Source organism: Gorilla gorilla, chromosome 4, assembly GCF_029281585.2.
Source record: "Gorilla gorilla gorilla isolate KB3781 chromosome 4, NHGRI_mGorGor1-v2.1_pri, whole genome shotgun sequence".
NCBI classification, from domain to species: Eukaryota; Metazoa; Chordata; class Mammalia; order Primates; family Hominidae; genus Gorilla; species Gorilla gorilla.
Genome location: NC_073228.2, coordinates 82727699 through 82742224, shown reverse-complemented (window position 1 = coordinate 82742224; position 14526 = coordinate 82727699). Strand labels below are relative to the sequence as shown.

General features: G+C 47.2%; 1 protein-coding gene across 4 annotated transcripts in view; it reads left to right on the top strand.

The window, feature by feature from the left end:
- TOM1L2 (target of myb1 like 2 membrane trafficking protein) overlaps positions 1-14526 on the top strand; it is a 127352-nt gene that overhangs the window by 59547 nt on the left and 53279 nt on the right. For all 4 annotated transcript variants that reach the window (XM_004042152.5, XM_019027115.4, XM_019027116.4 and 1 more), the window contains exons 2-3: positions 3846-3930; positions 12739-12817. In XM_004042152.5, coding sequence (XP_004042200.1) covers positions 3846-3930; positions 12739-12817 — 164 coding nt within the window. The remainder of the gene's footprint in view (positions 1-3845; positions 3931-12738; positions 12818-14526) is intronic.

The following is a 14526-nucleotide window of genomic DNA, read 5'->3' as shown; positions in this document are numbered from 1 at the left end:
GATATGCTAATGGCCAAGGACTGGGCTGGGGAAGAGGCTGGGTAGGGTAGGCCAGGCTGGGCTGGACTGGACAGGGCAGGCCTGAGCTCGGGTAATCAGATACGGCTCCCATTAAATCTTCAGTGCGAGAGCAGCATAGCATCCTGATGCCGTTGCCATGGCATTTTCTCTCGCCTGGGGTAGGACCCAAGCCAGGATGCCCTGAAGCCTTGACGCTGACGGCAGTGATAGTGCTGGCTCTGAGCATGGTTTTTCTGCCCACCCACCCTCCTATGCTCTCTGAAACCTAAGGCAGCCCTGTTTGGAGGAGCCTCGCAATCCAGCGGCTTGGCTTTTTGGCTGCCGCTTTCTACACTTTGATGTTAAATATAGTGACTTCAGAAGCAGCCAACACCAGAAGGCAAAAGAGGACTGGTTTTAGCATTTTGCATTCAGCAACATCCTTTTGGTGAGAATGGAGAAGAAAACAGCCAAATGATCTACCTCCCCGACCATCAGGAGTGTTGGGGCTGGGCACAGTGGCTCACGCCTGTAATCCCAGCACTTTGGGAGGCTGAGGCGGGTGGAGCACCTGAGGTCAGGAGTTCGAGACCAGTCTGGCCAACATGCCGAAACCCATCTCTACTACAAATACAAAAATTAGCCAGGCATGGTGGCACATGCCTGTAATCCCAGCTACTCGGGAGGCTGAGACAGGAGAATTGCTTGAACCCAGGAGGTAAAGGTTGCAGTGAGCCGAGATCACGCCATTGCACTCCAGCCTGCACAATGGAGTGAGACTCTGTCTCACATAATAATAATAATAATAATAATAATAATAATAATAATAATCCCACCCCATACCATTCAAAGTAGAACCTCTGGGGCATGAGGCTCAGGTATTGGTGCTCTCTAGAAGCTCCCCAGGTGGTTCTCGTGTGCAGCCAGGGCTGAGATCCATAACTTAGAGGAAGGGATGCTAATGCAGTCATTCATCTGATGTAAATGCATTGCACTACTGCCAAGTGCTGGGCACTGGGGACCCAGTGGAAGGCAAGACAGACCTAGTCCCTGCCCTCACAGAGCTCACATCCCAGAGTGGGAAGGGAGTCAAGTGACCCTGGCTGTAGTCCTGGCTCTGCCACTGACGATACTGAGCTCCTGGACCTTTCCCTTTTCTTCTGCGGGCCCCGGGTTTCCCGTCAAAGGAGGCTACAGACCCAAATGATGTCTGATCCCCACCCTGCTACTCCCTGACCCAGCAGTCCATTGACCTATGTATAATTTTTCTGTCTTTTTTGGTGGCAGTTTTTAAAATACACATAACATTAAATTTATCATTTTAACCATTCAACAAAAAGTTTTTTAAGAGACAGGGTCTTACTCTGTCGCCTAGGCTGGAATGCAATGGCTCAATCATATCTCACTGCAGCCTCAAACTCCTGGACTTAAGCAGTCTTCCTGCCTCAGCCTCATTAGTAGTTAGGACCACAGGCACAAGCCACTATGCCCAGCTAATTTTTAAATTTTTTGTAGAAACAATGTCTTGCTATGTTGCCCAAGCTGTTCTCAAATCCTGGATTCAAGTAACCCTCCTGCCTCAGCCTCCCAAAGTTCTGAGATTACAGGTGTGAGCCATTTTGCCTGGCCCATTTTAACCATTTTAAAGTATACAGTTCAGTGGCATTAAGTATGTTCACATTGTGTGCAGCCATCAACAACCATCTCCAGAACTCTTTCATTTTCCCCAAACTGAAATTCTGTGTTCATTAAACAATAACTCCCCATTCCCCCACACCCACACCCCCCAGCAACCTCTGGCAACCACCATTCTACTTTCTGTCTTTAAATTTGACTATCCTAGGTACCTGATTGTAAGTAGAATCATCTAGTATTTGTCTTGGTGAAGGGCTTATTTCACTTAGCACAAGGCCCTCAAGGTTCAGCCATATTGTGCATGCAATAGGATTTCCTTCCTTTTTAAGGCTGAATAATATTCCATTATATGTATATCCATTTGGCTTATCCATTCTTTAATTGATGGACACAGGCTGTTTACACCTTTTGGCTCTTGTGACTATTGCTGCTATGAACATGACTCTGCAAATATCTCCTCAAGGCCCTGCTTTCAGTTCTTTTGGGTATATACTCAGAAGTAAAATTGCTAGATCATAGGGTAATGCTATGTTTTTTGTTTGTTTGTTTGTTTTTGTTTTTGAGACGGAGTCTGGCTCTGTCGCCCAGGTTGGAATGCAGTGACGTGATCTCGGCTCACTGCAAGCTCCGCCTCCTGGGTTCACGCCATTCTCCTGCCTCAGCCTCCCGAGTAGCTGGAACGACAGGTGCCCACCACCACACCTGGCTAATTTTTTGTATTTTTAGTAGAGACGGGGTTTCACCATGTTAGCCAGATGGTCTCGATCTCCTGATCTGGTGATCCATCCTCCTTGGCCTCCCAAAGTGCTGGGATTACAGACGTGAGCCACCGCGCCTGGCTGGGTAATTCTGTGTTTTAACTACCATCCTGTTTTCCATAGCAGCTATACCATTTTACATTTCCATCAAAAGTGTAAAAGGGTTCCAATTTGTCTATATCCTTGCCAACACTTGTTATTTTCTATTTTTTTGATAGTAGCCATCCTAATGGGTGTGAGGTGATATTTCATTGTGTTTTTGACTTGCACTTCCCTAGTGCTTAGTGATGTTGAACCTCTTTTCACATACTTGTTAGTCATTTATATATCTTCTTTGGAGAAATGTCTATTGAAGTCCTTTCCCATTTTTTAATTGGATAGTTTGGGTTTTTTTGTTATTAAGCTATAGGAGTTCTTTACGTAGTCTGGATATTAACCCCTTATCATATTTATAATTTTGCAAATATTTTCTTCCTCTGCAGGTTCACTCTGTTGTGTCCTTTGATGCCTGGAAGTTTTTATTTTGATGTAGTTCAAAATTTTTCTTTTGTTGCCTGTGCTTTTGGTGTCATATCCATGAGATGATTGCCAAATCTAGTGTCATGAAGTTTTTTCACTATGTTTTCTTCTAAGAGTTTTTTAGTTTGAGCTCTTACATTTATGTCTTTGATCCATTTGGAGTAAATTTTTGTATATGGTATAAGATAAAGGGTCCAAGTTCATTCTTTTGCATGTGGCAATCCAATTTTCACAGCACCATTTGTTGAAAATACTGTCCTTTCCTCATTGAATGGTCAGAAAGTCATTTTGTGGATGAGATAAAATAATGTACATGAAACACCCAACACCACACCTACAGTGGCTTGATAACCAATGGTCCTTTCTTTCTCCCCCTTATCTGAAATGTAGTTTTTAACTACTGCAATTGATTTTTAGTAATCCCAATAGCAAATACCTGTATAGTACTGACTGTGTGCTAGGCTCTGTTCTAAGTGTTTCATGTATATCAACCCATTTAATTTTCATAACAAATATATCAGGTAAGTACTGTTGTTTTCACTAGCTTTGGCACCTAGAAGTTAAGTAATTTACCCAAGACCACACAACTAGTAAGTAGTGGAGCCTGTATTTGAACCTAGGTAGTTTGGCTCCAGACTCTACAGGTTCATAAACCTAATATCCTCATGTTTGGGGTGATTTTTGATGGCTTAGGCCTGTCATAAGCTTTTCAGTCTAGAGTTTGGTGAATGAAGAACCTCGTTATAACATCAGCCCTCAGGCCAGGACCTTTCCCGGGTGTTCTCTTGTGATAATAGCACTCCTAGAATGGCTCTGTTGGCTCAGCCCATATGCTTGGGAGGAGAATGTGGTGGTTCTGGTCTCTTCCCATTTCCTGCCAAGGCCCACTTATTCCAGGAGAAATGTAAACCCATTTTCTCTCTGATTTCACAGAAAAGGCAACAGATGGCTCCCTGCAAAGTGAGGATTGGACGTTGAATATGGAGATCTGTGACATCATCAATGAGACGGAGGAAGGGTACGTGTGCCCCCCTCTCCTGGGAAGCCTCTCTCAGCTTTTAGGGGCCACTCAAAGCTTGTCAGGGCCTAAGGGTGGCAGGTTTTATTTTTTGTTTTGTTCCTAGTATGTTTGGTTTGGCATCGAATAAGCTGACACTCTGAATTATCTGTCCTTTTTGTCTTCATCCCTCCCCCACTTGCCCAGTGGCAGTGCTGGAGGTAGAACAGGGATGACCTCTTTTAATCACCTGCTTTTAATCACAAGTGGAAATGAAGCTGCTTGATTACTTGGTTCCCAGTGGCCATTAGTCTCTGCAGCCCAAGTGTCACCTCGTCCCTCCCTTCCTCCCTGGCCTCTGCCTCTCCTTCACAGCCTGTCTCTGCCCTGGTTTGCCAGGAGTCAGAGAGCACCACCGTGTCCATGGAGGGAGGTCCAGGGCATGGGGCAGACACGGCCGGGAGTGGGAAAGCGGCATGCGTGGACTTAGAACACGTTGCCCCTCCTGCATTCCTGCACTGCTGGATCCGTTCCTGTTGTTATTTCCTGAATCCTCTTTTGTTTTATAGCTGCACTCTATTTGTACTTCTTCCAAACTGGTCTGTATTTAGCCCTCTGTCCGTACCACTAACACTTACTTTACTGTAGCCATGCCCTCTTAAACCATTTTCAGGAGTGGCAAGGAGAGCAGCTGGGACTCAGGCGTCCCTGGGCTGGCATCTCAGCACTGTCACTCTAGCCTTGCCATGTGTGAACTGGGGACCAGCCTTTCAAGCTTGGTCCTGCTTTCATGCAACAAATATTTCTCGAATGACTACCTTGTGCCAGGCCCTATTGTAAATACTGAGGACACAGCAGTGAACAAGATAGATTCCTTCCCCTTGGGGAGCGGCCAGTCTAGAGTAGTAGGGAGGCAGGCCATAAACAAGATAATTAAACATAAAACCTGGTCAGATGAGGACAAGACTGTGGAAGGGAGATGGGGAGAGAGGAGGCTGGGAATTAGCAATGTTAAATAGAGTGATCAAGAAAAGTCTTGGCTGGGCTCGGTGGGTCACATCTGTAATCCTAGCACTTTGGGAGGCCAAGGTGGGCCAGTCGCTTGAGCCCAGGAATTCGAGACCAGCCTGGACAACACGGTTGAATCTTGTCTTTACAAAAAATACAAAAGTTAGTCAGGCGTGGTGGTGCACACATGTAGTCCCAAGTACTTGGGAGGCTGAGGTGGGAGGATCACTTGAGCCCAGGAGGTCGAGGCTGCAGTGAGCCACGAGCATGCCACTGTACTCCAGTTTTGGTGACAGAGAAAAACCCTGTCTCAAAAAAAAAAAAAAAAAGAAAAGAAAAGACAAAACAACAGAAAAGTCTCATTTAGAAGGTGACATTGAACAAAGACTTGAAGGAGATGAGGAAGTAGGGGGTGAGGATTATACAAGGGAAGAACCGTCAAGGCTCATGGAACAGCAAACCCAGAAGTCCTGGGACAGAGGGTGTCTGATGTGTTTGAGGAATAGCAAGGTGGCTAATGGGCCCGGAGTGGAGTGGTCAAAGAAGAGAGTACCTGGAGAGGAAGTTACCGACATACTGGGGATCCAGATAACACAGGGCCACGTAGAACCAGAGCAACTCTGGCTTCAACCTTTTTGGAGATTCAAGCAGAGGAGTGGTGTGGTCCCACTCTTATTGGAAAGAGATCACTCAGTCTACTGTGTTCAGAGTGGCCTGACTGGGGGCAGGCCAAGGACAATGCAGAAAACCCAGCGATGGCCTGGCATAGTGGCGTACACCTGCAATCCCAGCACTGTACGAGGCTGAGGCAGGAAGATTGCTTACGCCTAGGAGTTCGAGGCTGTGATGAACCAGGACGGTGTCACTGCATTCTAGCCTGGGCGACAGAGTAAGACCCTGTCTCTAAAAAGAAAAAAGAAGAAAGAAAACCCAGTGAGGAGGTTATCAAGTAATACTGGTGTGAGATGATGATTAGAAGTGATGGGATTCTGAATGTGTTAGATGGTAGAGCCAATGGAATTGGCTGACATGGGACAGGAATGAAGAGTCAAGGGAAATTGCAAGGTTTGGGGCCTGAACAGCCATGGGATGGAGCTGCTGTTTCCTGAGGTGGAGCAGGCTGGGGAGCAGAGATCAGGAGTAGATCTTTGCTGCCAGCCAGGCTCCTGGAAGATGTGACAGGGAATTGCACAGGGAACTTGAGTTGGGGGCAGTGGCCTGCACTGGATGAAAACGTGGGAGTCTTTGGTGAAAGGTGGCATATTTTCACCAGCTAAATATAGGTGATCAGCTTGGTGCCTGGCACACAGACGTGACTCACAAATAGTTGTTAGGGACTACACATCTCTAATCCCATCGTCACTGGGCTTCGAGTGGCTACCTTCCTCACGTCCTCCTAACACGCCACTCATTCACTTGTTTGTCCAGTCATCTGGCCGTGTTTACTGACCCCCAGGGGTGGAGGTATAGCAGCTACAGGATGCCAAGGTGAATGTTCCAGCCTGCCCTTGAAAGCTCACCTGGCAGGACTGGCAAGGGCTGTGGCCAAGGCCTGTCCCTGATGCCATGGTTCCAGAGGGAAAGGTGGGTATAGATGCTTCCTGGAGGGGCTGTCTTCCAGGATGGCAGGAGAAATGTGTCCCGTAGCCAAGGGTGGCATCAAAAGGGCCAGTGTGTCAAGGGATACAAGCAGTCTAGGATAGACAGGGTGACATTGGGGGAGCAGGAGGGTCTGGAATCCAGCTGGAAAGGTAGTCAAGGTCAGGTGCCGCATTCTCTGGTGTCTGCACTTTACCCTAGAGGTGGACCTCTGCTTCGACCCCTTCCCTCCTACCCCTTCCTGCTGCAGAACGACCAAGTTGCTCCCTTGCTAACAAGCCTTCAGGGGTTTCGCAGGCACTTAGGTTAAAAACCCTAACCAGGCCCCTCATGAGGAGCCCCAGACCCCTCGGCAGCTCCACTTTGAGCTCTTCAACCTTGCTGATCTTTCAGCTCCTTGAATTTTCCATATTCCTGGGCCCAGCTTGAAATTCTCTACAGATTTGAGCAATATACAAATATGTTGGCAACTGTTATTTTCCAGTGAATTGCTCAAATATCTCTATGGCTTGAGGGCAGGAAGCCCAGGAACCCCAGGAGCTTCCTTATTCTGAAGGGGCTAATGCCTTCTTTTTCAAATCCTCAATTCCCAGAAGGCTGGTCACACACATCTTTCTCTTCAAGTGGCTAAAGCTCCTGTTGCTACCTTTTTGAGTGAGAGCACCTCAGTGATTCCTGAGAATGTTTTCTCCTTGCCTCTGCTGTGAGGTGTCTCAAAATCTCTTCCTAGCAAGGTGCAGTGGCTCATGCCTGTAGTCCCACCTATTCAGAAGGCTGAGGCAGGAGGATTGCTTGAGCCCAGGTGTTTGAGACCAGCCTAAGAAATGTAGTGAGACCCCATATCTTAAAAATAATAATAATAATAATAATAATAATCATTTCTTCCTGAGTGAAAGAAACTCCCACAAGTTGGACTGACAGTAGGGCACCCCACCCACTCCTTTGTGCCCTCCCTGAAGGCCTCTGACCTGCTGTCCCTTCTGTTCTCGTCACCTCTCTCACTAAGTAGATCCCGTCATTCACTGGATCTCTCAGTTTGAATCTCATTTCCCTAACCCCTTCCCCTCCTGATTTGGACAAGTCCTCTGTTATATGATTTCATAACCCGTGTTGTACTGATGCTCATCACAGTTTAAACTTACAGATCTGTGGGACGGTTGTTAGTGTCTGTCTTGCCCTGCAACCCCCTCAAGGCTGTGATCTCCATGAGGACAGGATTTCCATCTGTTTTACTCAACATTTTTTTTTTTTTTTTTTGAGATGGAGTCTTGCTCTGTCGCCCAGGCTGGAGTGCAGTGGCGCAATCTCGGCTCACTGCAAGCTCCGCCTCCCGGGTTCATGCCATTCTCCTGCCTCAGCCTCCTGAGTAGCTGGGACTACAGGCGCCCGCCACCACGCCTGGCTAATTTTTTTTGTATTTTTAGTAGAGACGGAGTTTCACCATGGTCTCGATCTCCTTACCTCGTGATCCACCCGCCTCTGCCTCCCAAAGTGCTGGGATTACAGGCGTGAGCCACCGCGCCCGGCCAATTACTCAACATTTTGTCCCTAGCACCTAGCACAATGCATTTGATTAGCTGTTAATAAATATTTGTTAAATAAGTCAATAAATGAATGAAGTCTCTAAGGTACTCACAGTCTGATGAGGAATGCAGGCATATAAACATATGCATAACACAGCATAACGAGTGCTGGGTGGGGGGCAGGGAGAGAGAGAGAAGCTATATATAGCTACGGAGACTAGTGCAGTAGCAGTGTAGTGCAGTAGCAGTGGTCAGCCTTGGGACTTTTGGCAGCAAAGCCTTCTTGGAGGAAGTAATACCAGACTGGAGTCTTACAGAGTGCCAGGGTATCAGCCAGATGAGGCAGGTGGATGAAGGGGAGGAAGGTGGACACCACAGGCTGGAGCAATTCTAGGTCACCACTCGCTTATTGTGCGAGCCTCTGTGAGTTACTTCATCTCCCTGTGTCTGTGTCCCGTTTCCTCACTTATAAAATGGGGTTGCCAATAATACCTATCTCATGGGGTTGTTACAAGGATTAAAGGAGTAAATATATATGACGTATCTGGCTATATAACTGTATCTTCATATCCATACTATATCTATATGGATGTACTATTTCCCTTTAAAGATTTCCATTGCCCATGACTTTTGTCATCACTTTCATTTGGGTGTCAGTTATCTGCCCAGTCTTGGTGACTATCTTGGTGGATTCACTGCCCTTACCCTGTCTGCCATCTGTGAGCACTTGCCATGTGCCACGCCCTGCAGGCCCTGTGTCCAGCCCTGCAGTGCATCATCACAAGCAGCGCCCCCTACCCCCAACAGTTCTATATGGTAGTGACAGCCTGTTTCAGTGTTAAGGAAACTGAGGCTGAGTAGTTTGGTCACTTGCCAAAGGCCTTGCAGCACAGCTTGGAAGGGCACATGCAGGATGCAAGCACAGGCTCACCTGGCCGCAGCCACTGAAGTGCTGCCTGCACTTCTTGTATTTGTGCAATACTTTACCAATGGGAGGCTGTGGTCCTGGTGGGTGCAGATTGGTAAACTGCCCCAAAGGCCTCTCCTTGGGCTTTCCCTAATGTCCAGAGCTGAGGCCACCATCAGCCTGAGGAATGCTGATGCCTAAGGCCTTGATGACAGTCCTTCAGGCATTAACCAGGAGTGGCTGACTGAATAACCTACCTGGGACTGTTTTTATTTATTTATTTATTTTTGAGATAGAGTTTTGCTCTTGTCGCCCAGGCTGGAGTGCAATGGTGTGATCTCAGCTCACCACAACCACCGCCTCCCAGGCTCAAGCAATTCTCCTGCCTCAGCCTCCTGAGTAGCTGGGATTATAGGTGTGCACCACCACGCCCGGCTAATTTTGTATTTTTAGTAGAGACAGGGTTTCACCATGTTGGCCAGGCTGGTCTTGAACTCCTAACCTCCCACCTGCCTTGGCCTTCCAAAGTGCTGGGATTACAGGAGTGAGCCACAGCACCCAGCTGGGACTGTTTTAGACTCTGTTTTCCAGGCCTCACCTCAGACCTACACAATCAAGGCACAGCTTGTGGATTTGGGGATGGCACTACAGGTGACTCTGATGTGCAGCTCTCATGAGGAACCCCCGACCTGGGTCATTTACGTGGCCATCTCTGGACCCTCCTCAGCTCATAGAATCTTTGTGTTCTGTCTTCTAAGCTGGAGAGGGCACAGAGGAGGAACTGAAGACATGCAATAGAGCAAGATAATAATGGGGAGGGCATGTTCAGGGCGACAGAAGAGGGGCAGCCATGTCCTCCTTGGGGGTGATGAGGAGAAAGCTTTTCCAGAGAGTAGTTCTGAAGCTGAAGGACAAAGATACAAAGGCTGTGGCTGGAGGGATGACAGGAGGCTTGTTTGGGGATCAGGGAAGAGTTCTTATAAGTCTAGGGTCCAGGGAGACTTTGAGGAGCCTGATCATGGCCCAGAGGCCAAATCACGAGGCTGTGAGCACTGCCTGAGGAGCCTGACCTTTCCCCTGAAAGCTGCTAGGGCTTGATGCCATCTCAACACAGGCCACTGATTCTTCCTGATCCTTTCTTTCTGCTCCATCTTGGCTCTTGACACATGCTTCTGTCTCTTCTCCTGGTTTCCAACTCCACACTATCTAATCTGCTGCAGCTTCTTGAAACTTTGTGATTCCTTTGACATGACTTTGATCCTCCTCTCTGAAGCTTCTCCCCCGGGGAGAGAGATAAATACTTGCTTTTGTGCTCACCCATCACTCTCGGCCAGTACTTCCCAGAGCCTATGGATGAATTTTCATTTTAAACCTCATCCAGGAAGCTGCTGACTGTCTGATTTCCCACCCTGTGGCCCCCACACCAGGAGAGTCCTGAGTGTGCTGGTCCTCTGCCAGCCAGAAATGATTGCAGCCCTCAGGCGCTCTTCCTATTTTCCTGTTCCATGGAAGTTCAAGAGGACAGAAGAGAGGACTGAGGGGTGTGGCAGCTGTGGGTCAGGGACAGCGGTGGTTTGGCAGAGCCTTGGAGAGAGGAAATCAGTCCATGCTGTTGGCCAGTAGCCACTGAATTTCATCAGCTCTCATGCCACAAACAGCCCTCAAAGCAGAGAGCCGGTTAAGTCCCATATTTGCAGAAATCAGCATCCCCTTTTGGAAATGGCAGCCGTACTGCAGACATACTTGGCCTTGGGCCCAGTCACCATGGAGCCTTGTGTCTGTCTCATCAGCCCTTTGACCCAGGGGCCAAGAATTCCTACAGGGCAGCCATATGTCAGGCTGGGAATGGGAAACAGGTGATTCAGGGTGTTTTAAAATTTTCTTCTAGAAGCCTTGCTCCTTATACTTTTTTTCTTTCTTTCTCTTTTTTTTTTTTTTTTTTTTTTTTGAGATGGAGTCTTACTCTGTCACCCAGGCTGGAGTGCAGTGGCATGATCTCGGCTCACTGCAACCTTCACATCTCAGGTTCAAGCGATTCTCTTGCCTCAGCCTCCAGAGTAGCTGGGACTACAGGCACACATCACCATGCCCAGCTAATTTTTTTGTATTTTAGTAGAGATAGGGTTTCACCATGTTGGCCAGGCTGGTCTTGAACTCCTGACCTCAAGTGATCCACCCATCTCGGCCTCCCAAAGTCCTGGGATTGCAGGAATGAGCCATAATGTTGGGCACACTTTCTCTTTTTTATTTTTATGGAGATGGAGTTTCATTCTTGTTGCCCAGGCTGGAGTACAATGGCGTGATCTCAGCTCACTGCAACCTCTGTCTCCCAGGTTCAAGCAATTCTCCTGCCTCAGCCTCCCGAGTAGCTAGGATTACAGGCAGCTGCCACCACACCCAGCTAATTTTTGTATTTTTCAGTAAAGACGGGGTTTCACCATGTTGGCCAGGCTGGTCTCGAACTCCTGTCCTCAGGTTATCCACCTGCCTTGGTCTCCCAAAGTGCTGGGATTACAGATGTGAGCCACCATGCCTGGCCCAGTTTCTCTTAAATTAAGCCGATTAGCAGAGCATCAACCCTTTCCCCTCCTCAACTTCCTCGTACACATTTGAAGGGGCCTTTTCATTTGGTAGAGTATAAATGTTTTAAAACTGTAGGAATAGGAGATCCCTGACTTACAAACATGCAAGCTGGGAAAGACCAGTATATTGACACATAGATTAGTGGAAGGCTGGAACCCATGTGTGATAGCAAAGCGCTGGCCCACAGCTGGACTAAGGGCTCCCCAGAGCATAGGGTGATGGGTCAGGTCAGCACAGGGGCTTTGTGCCAGGGGCAGCTGCTAGGCCCACAGCTTTGTTGAATCCTGAGTTAGAATAAATTAAATTACATGTTAGACACAAGACCTACAAGTAATATGTATACTTAGAAGGCTGCCTGGGAATCCTGACTCTAAGGTATAACAGTAATTAAGGAAGAACTCACTCCAACTTCCAAACAACTCCACTCCAACTTTTGGACAGAGCCCATTTGTGAACTGAGTACTGTCTATAATTCTGCAAGATTTTATCTGGGAATCCACCTCAGATCTGTCACCTAAAAACACAAAACTTGTTGGGTTTTAAGGAGACTCACTTAAGCTTTCTCTGGGAAAAGGAGTTCCATGGAATTCAGGAAGAGCCGGGCATCCAGGGCTCACAAGGACCTGGCATGCGCTCTTCTGTGTCTCTCATATGGTTTCTCTGGAAAAACTCTCTTCTATGTACCCACACACCAGTGGGTTAGTTATGGTTTTGAATAAATAATACTCGCACGTGATACAGAATTCAAAAGGTCTGCAAAAAGGCAGTCCAGTGAAAAACCTCCCTCCGCCTTTGGTTCCCTTCCTTATGGGCAGCCACAGTTACCAGGTTGTTATAGCTCTTTCTAGAGAGTCTCTTCCCTGCGCTGGCACCTGTGCTATATATGTTTGCTTTCCTTCTATAACTCAACTAATAGCAAGCTTTGTACACTGTTATGCAAAGAACTTTATGCACATGTCTTTGAGTTTGGTATATATTGGTGCATGAGTTTCTTTATTCTTTTTTGCAGCTGCATAGTATTCCATTGTGTCAATGATTTAATTTAACCTGTTGTGTATTGATGGACATTCAGTTTGTTCCCAGTCTTTTACATTTACAAACATGCTGCAGCCAGCAAATAGTCTTGCATATATACTAGTTTACATATCTGTAGGATCGTGTCCTCAAGTGGGATTGTAAGTATCTTTATATGTCTGTTCTTTTTTCCAGGCCAAAGGATGCCATTCGAGCCCTGAAGAAGCGGCTCAATGGGAACCGTAACTACAGAGAGGTGATGCTGGCATTAACAGTGAGTGCTATTCTCCTTGAGGAGAGAAGTTATCTGGGGAACTCCTTGCTCCTGGCCTTGCTCCCCTCACAGGGCCTTCCCTCTGCCCACTTAGCACAACCTCTGAATGGCTTGGTGCCTGGGCCACTGGAGTCCAGCAAAGCCTTCTGGTATTGCCTTTGGGTTTTCCTGTCCTCTGAAACAGGGAGTGGTGAGCTTCAATTTGGTAAATGTATACGAGCAGAAGATAAGGTGTGTGCAGTGCTGTCAGGTACAGAAGCCCAGAGCAGAGGAGCTAAAGGTTTTGGGTGGGTCCCTTTTCTGTCACCAGCCTGCTCTGAGACTGAGACCAACTCCTTCTCTAGATATCAGTTTCCTCTTTGTAAAAATGTTGGCCAGGCGCGGTGACTCAGCCTGTAATCCCAGCACTTTGGGAGGCTGAAGCGGGAGGATCACAAGGTCAGGAGTTCAAGACCAGCCTGGCCAACACAGTGAAACCCAGTCTCTACTAAAAATACAAAAATTAGCCGGGCATGGTGGCAGGTGCCTGTAGTCCCAGCTACTCAGGAGGCTGAGGCAGGAGAATTGCTTGAACCCGGGAGGTGGAGGTTGCCATGAGCTGAGATCACGCCACTGCACTCCAGCTTGGGCAACAGAGTGAGACTTGGTCTCAAAAAAAAAAAAAAAAGTTAACTTCCACCTATTGAGTACCTGCCCCTGCCTGGGACTGTGCTGAACTTTTTGGACATTAATGAATATGTTTACAACCACCCTCCAAAAGAGATTTTACTATCCCCCCCGTACAGATGATGAAACTGAGGCTCAGAGAGGTCTGGAGGTTTACCCAGCCTTCACAGCTAGTGAGGTGTACTGAGCTGTGGATTGCCATCATAAAGTGGTCTTTTGCATGGGGTAAAAACTGAAAATAGCTACAAAGACTCTTGAAAAAGTCAGCCAAGTGATTTTTTTCAGGAAGGAACAGACCAGATTTTTGCCCTTACCAAAGCTGTCAGAGAATTTAAAAAGACGACTTCAGGTGTTATTTCTGTCTTGAGAACTAACAGTTTTTCAGATGTGGCAAAATCTGGGCCACAGTGAGTTCTTAAAATAGAAACTGTAACAGGTCACCAGGTTGACTTCTCTGGGGCTTTGAAATAGTAGGTTATTTATCCAAAACAACCATGTTTCCTTTTAAAGCAGAGAACCTGTTTGGATTTTTTGCCCAAGCGAAACCCCAAAACTTATTAAGAGAGTTCTGCCAGGGAATTGGGATTTGAATAATAAAGGAGAAAAGACTGGTTGAGAAATAGGGAGTTGAAGCTTTTATTTTATTTTTTCTCAGAATTTGAGCCACAGCATTCACTAAACCAGGAGTGATGCCCAAAACGAATGGCTTTCAATAACTCATATCATGAGGGAATGAGCTCTAATATATCAGGGAATTTTACTGCTATCTAAAACTTCTCCATTTACACACCCAACTTCATGGTAATCGTGTTGGATGGAAATCTTTCTAAAGTGAACTCTGCGCTTACTTGCCTTCCTCTAGCAGGGCATGATGGACACTGTTTGACCTTTCCTGTGGGTTAGGTCTTCACTACAAACCCAGCCATGCCTTTGGGAGGCCTGGGAAATGCGCAGGGCTGCCGTCCCTACACCGAGGCCCCATCCTAGTGCACTTTGCATGGTCTCACGTCTGCTGATAGGGTTTCACTTACTCTCTTAGTCAC